The 4,218-nt window shown below is 43.3% G+C and overlaps 1 protein-coding gene across 1 annotated transcript; it reads left to right on the top strand.

The window, feature by feature from the left end:
* Positions 1-1,507: 1,507 nt before the first annotated feature.
* Positions 1,508-2,479, top strand: LOC147469869 (uncharacterized). Its single transcript, XM_086546372.1, has one exon. The coding sequence runs from the start codon at positions 1,508-1,510 to the stop codon at positions 2,477-2,479; it is 972 nt and encodes a 323-aa protein (XP_086402498.1).
* Positions 2,480-4,218: the final 1,739 nt, after the last annotated feature.

The raw sequence follows: 4,218 nt of genomic DNA, 5'->3' as shown, positions 1-4,218 counted from the left end.
ATTTTCTTATGCTATTTTGAATGGGTCATGAAAAATATGTAATCATTTACTAATGTTTTAGCTAAAGTTTTGTAATTTGCTAAGAATTATTTGAAAAATCTTGTTCAAAGGTCAGGATTTATGAATTACATATTAATAAAAATTGTTGGAATAATTAAAGATTATGATAGAATAAGGATGCTTATAATTTTATATCTACTGTGTATACCTCATAAGAATACCTCATGTTTAATTTAGTTACCCCACAAAAGGAACGTTTTCTTTTATATGCGCCACCCTACGGCAATATCTACGAAGCGTAATGTAAACAACCTCTTCTCTCCACGGACTTCTCCCGGAATACATGCTTGTACGCAGTAGCTGTTTCTCTGATCCCCACATCAATTATCTGTACATTGACAAGCCAAACTTCCTTAATTCACGCATAGAAGATATCTTCCACCACCTCAACAGGTTATGGGCCCAGATTTAAGGAATTTGATGATAATGCAGATAATTATGATTTGTGGGAAGAAAACTTCACAGGTGCTCTCCGAGTTCTGAAACTTCTTGCTTTTGATAAGTATGCTTGCAAACGCCCTGATGATTATGATTTGGAAGAGGCCAAGGAAACAATCTATGTCCACTTAACAGGTTGCCTTGACAGAACGTCACTTGGCATGATAAAGCGTGAAGCGAGGGGAGATGGAGTGAAAGCATTGACATTGCTACGAAAACACTACCTAAGAGAAACACAACACAGATTGTTTGCTCTATGGAGATCATTCATCATAAACAAAAGGATGGATGATGACAGTGTTACAGCATAACTTACGTCTATAGATGAGACAGTAGCTGCTCTCAGGGAAATAGATGAACACATTACTGATGGTCTTACAGTAGTACGAACACTGGATGGACTTCCAAAGAAATACGAAAATTTTGTTGATGTAGCTAGCCAGCATAATCCTCCAGGTAAATTTTCCGAATAACGCCGCGTCGCTAAATACCATAAAAGTGGTATCGATGGATTCCTCTGAACCTCTACTATTCATATATAGTGAAATTAATGAGCGCTTGCACCTCTGGAGCCCACAATCTGGGTCTCTTTTTTTAAGGCACTTCGTGCTACCTCGTCCTCCTTCGGGGCATATTTTGCTTGCAAGATCTTAACCCAATGACCTACCTAACTTTGCCTAGTTTTGAATTAATCCCTAGCCAAGGGGGGGCTTCGCCCCCCCTGGAACCCCCCTTTTTAGGGCACTTCGTGCAACATACCTTGGACAAGATACCCCGAAACCAGCATCCTCGCCCTGAAAGTCAAACTGGCCGTGTTTACGTTTTTGTGGCTACCGACGAGCTGTGGAATGGAAACTCCCAATGAATTACCTGCATGAGCTCTTTTTTTCTCTCGATAGATGGCGCAATATTCCCCATTGTTTACAATACAATTAAAGAGTGCCATCTATTGAGTTTTCACTTCATGTTCGGTCGTAGTTTCCTATCCGGAGGGCGCTCATTCGCAGTAATGCGATTGCCGACTTCGCATAGCATCGAAGTCTCAGTTACGGTAATCATGGCAGAGTGTGAGGGGTGTTCGTGGTCGATGTACGACCTAGTGCGTGATGCGTGTGGGGATATGAACAAAATTATGGATATATGCTATGGACACGGTCTTGTCCATCGTGAGAAGAACTGCGACCGCTGCGGTCAGGCCGCACGGTATGATCCGCAGCGGAAGCAGTTCCGATGCGACAAGACCGTGGCGACCGGCAAAAAGAAAAAAAAGCGGTGTGGCTGGACTGTCTCTGTGTTTAAGGGCTCCTTTTTCGAGAGATCCAATTTTGATCTTGAAACCCTGCTGGTCTTTGTGAACTACTTCGTTCGGGAGTATTTCACAGTTCGGGTCATGCGGCATGAGCTGAGACTGGGGCTCGCGACCATTACCGACTGGTCCAGTTTCTGCCGGGAGGTAATGGTCCACTGGGCTCTTGACCAGCTGGGGGTTATCGGGGGCCCTGATAAAATTGTCGAAATAGACGAGAGCAAGTTCGGGCGCCGCAAGTACAACGTCGGAAGAGTGATTGACGGCCAGTGGGTCTTCGGCGGGATCTGCAGGGAGACACGCGATCTTTTCCTCGTCCCGGTAGAGGATCGGACCAGCGAGACTCTCCTTGCAGTAATCAAGGAACGGATCGCCCCTGGGTCGATCATCATCTCCGACTGCTGGAAGGCCTACAACTGTCTCTCTCATAAGGGTTACAGACACCTGACCGTCAATCACACTTACAACTTTGTAGATCCCGACACTCTCGCTCACACAAATACCATCGAGAGGCAGTGGAGGGAAGCGAAAAGAAACGTGCCATTATGCGGCCGCAGGAAGAAACTTTTTGTGGGATATTTGTCCAGGTGTATGTTCCTCATGAAATTCGAGGACATGAACACTCGATTCCACCACTTCCTGCGTGCCGCGGCATGTTTGTACCCGCCGGTATAGGCTCCCTCCTCCCAGCAACATCAGGCAACACAGAACACCCCTCACAGGTAAGTAACGAGCTAAGCGCATCTACAGAAATAACTATGTATGATAGGTAGCACAAAGTGCGTTAAAAAGGGGGGGGGGGGCGAAGCTCCCCCCTTGGCTAGGGCAAACTTCAAACCTAAGCCAAGTTAGGTAGGTATTTGGTTAAGATTTTGCATACGAAATATGGCCGGAATTCATATTTTACCCGGTAATTTCCCTGATCTACTTCATGCCCTCCCCTACTATCGGGACCCAGATTGTGGGGTCCAGGGGTGCAAGCGCTCATTAATTTCACTATATATGAATAGTAGAGGTTGAGAGGAATCCATCGATACCACTTTTGTGGTATTTAGCGACGCGGCGTTATTCGGAAAATTTACCAGAGTATCATGAATGTCAACAACAACAGTACAGTGAAACAGAAGAAGTGTTTCAAGTGTAGTGAACCAGGCCATTTTGCATCAAAATGCAGCAAAGGAGGTAAGTGTGACTTTCATAAATCTAGAACTCGCAGTAACAGTGAATGTAGAGTGAAGAATCCTAAGAGGAGTAGTAATTCAGTAAACTCAGCAAATGACACAAGTGAAGAACAAAATTAAGAGTATTCTTTTCATATAACACACTCATCAAGGTTTTGTACTGTTGAGGAGACCAACACTGAGCTATGTAACTTTAGAAAAACAGAATGTAGCTAGTTTAGAAGAAGAAAGCTTCTTAATGATTGACAGTGGCTGCACTTCACATATTGAGAAAACTGAACCAAAGTTTGTGAGATTTCAATAGTCTCTTGATCCACAAAACCATTACATAGAGCTGGCAGACGGCCAAAGACAACAAGGAACAGTGCAAGGAGTCGGTGATGTGAAAGACTTCATTCAGGATCGAGACGGCAACTCACGAAATATTCTACTAAAAGATACATTATACATACTAGGATTCACACAAGGTATCATATCAGTTTGAAAGGCTATCAAGAGTGGACATACTATTACTTTCACCCGAAGACAGTACTCTAACTACCAAGGATGGCAGGATATTCGACATTATGGGTAAAAATGAGTTGTTCTATCTACGTAGAGGTAAGCCACACACTGGTTCTAAGATGGATAAATTTAACAAAGTCCATGTAGGGGAAGCCAAGAACACCCTAGAGGAGTGGCATAGAATCCTAGGGCATTGCATTGTGGCTGATGTGCAAAAACTTGAAGCAACTGTTGACAGAATGCATATAATTAGGAAAAATAAGTTCAACTGCACCACATGTACACTTGGTAAGATGACACAGTACAGGAGTAGAGAGCCTGACAAAAAGGCCCAACAGCCATTAGATTTAGTCCACTATGATATAGTTGGCCCTGTAAACCCACCAGGACAAGGAGGTAACAGGTACAGCATCTCCTTTATTGATGATTACTCTGGAGCTCTTAGAATTTACCTAATTAAAAGTAAGAGTGATACAGTGACAGCTATGAAAAGATATCTTGCAGAAACAGCACCATATGGGAATATCAAACGCCTAAGATGTGACCATGGAATAGAGTTTACAAACAATGAGTTCAGAACACTCTTAACAGAGAACAAGATTAAACGAGTTCTCTGCACCCAATTCACCACATCAGAATGGCACAGTTGAGAGATCACACAGGTCAATATTTGACATGGCTCGCTGTTCACTCATTGAATTAAAAAAGATATGTGGAGTTATGATGTAA

The sequence above is a fragment of the Penaeus japonicus genome, unplaced genomic scaffold (genome assembly GCF_977035675.1).
Source record: "Penaeus japonicus unplaced genomic scaffold, GWHDUDI00000001_assembly GWHDUDI00000018, whole genome shotgun sequence".
Taxonomy (NCBI): Eukaryota; Metazoa; Arthropoda; class Malacostraca; order Decapoda; family Penaeidae; genus Penaeus; species Penaeus japonicus.
This window is presented reverse-complemented; position numbering and strand designations above follow the sequence as displayed.

Coding starts and splice junctions, on each gene's coding strand:
- LOC147469869 (XM_086546372.1), top strand. CDS start 1,508: ATGCGATTGCCGACTTCGCATAGCATCGAAGTCTCAGTTACGGTAATC.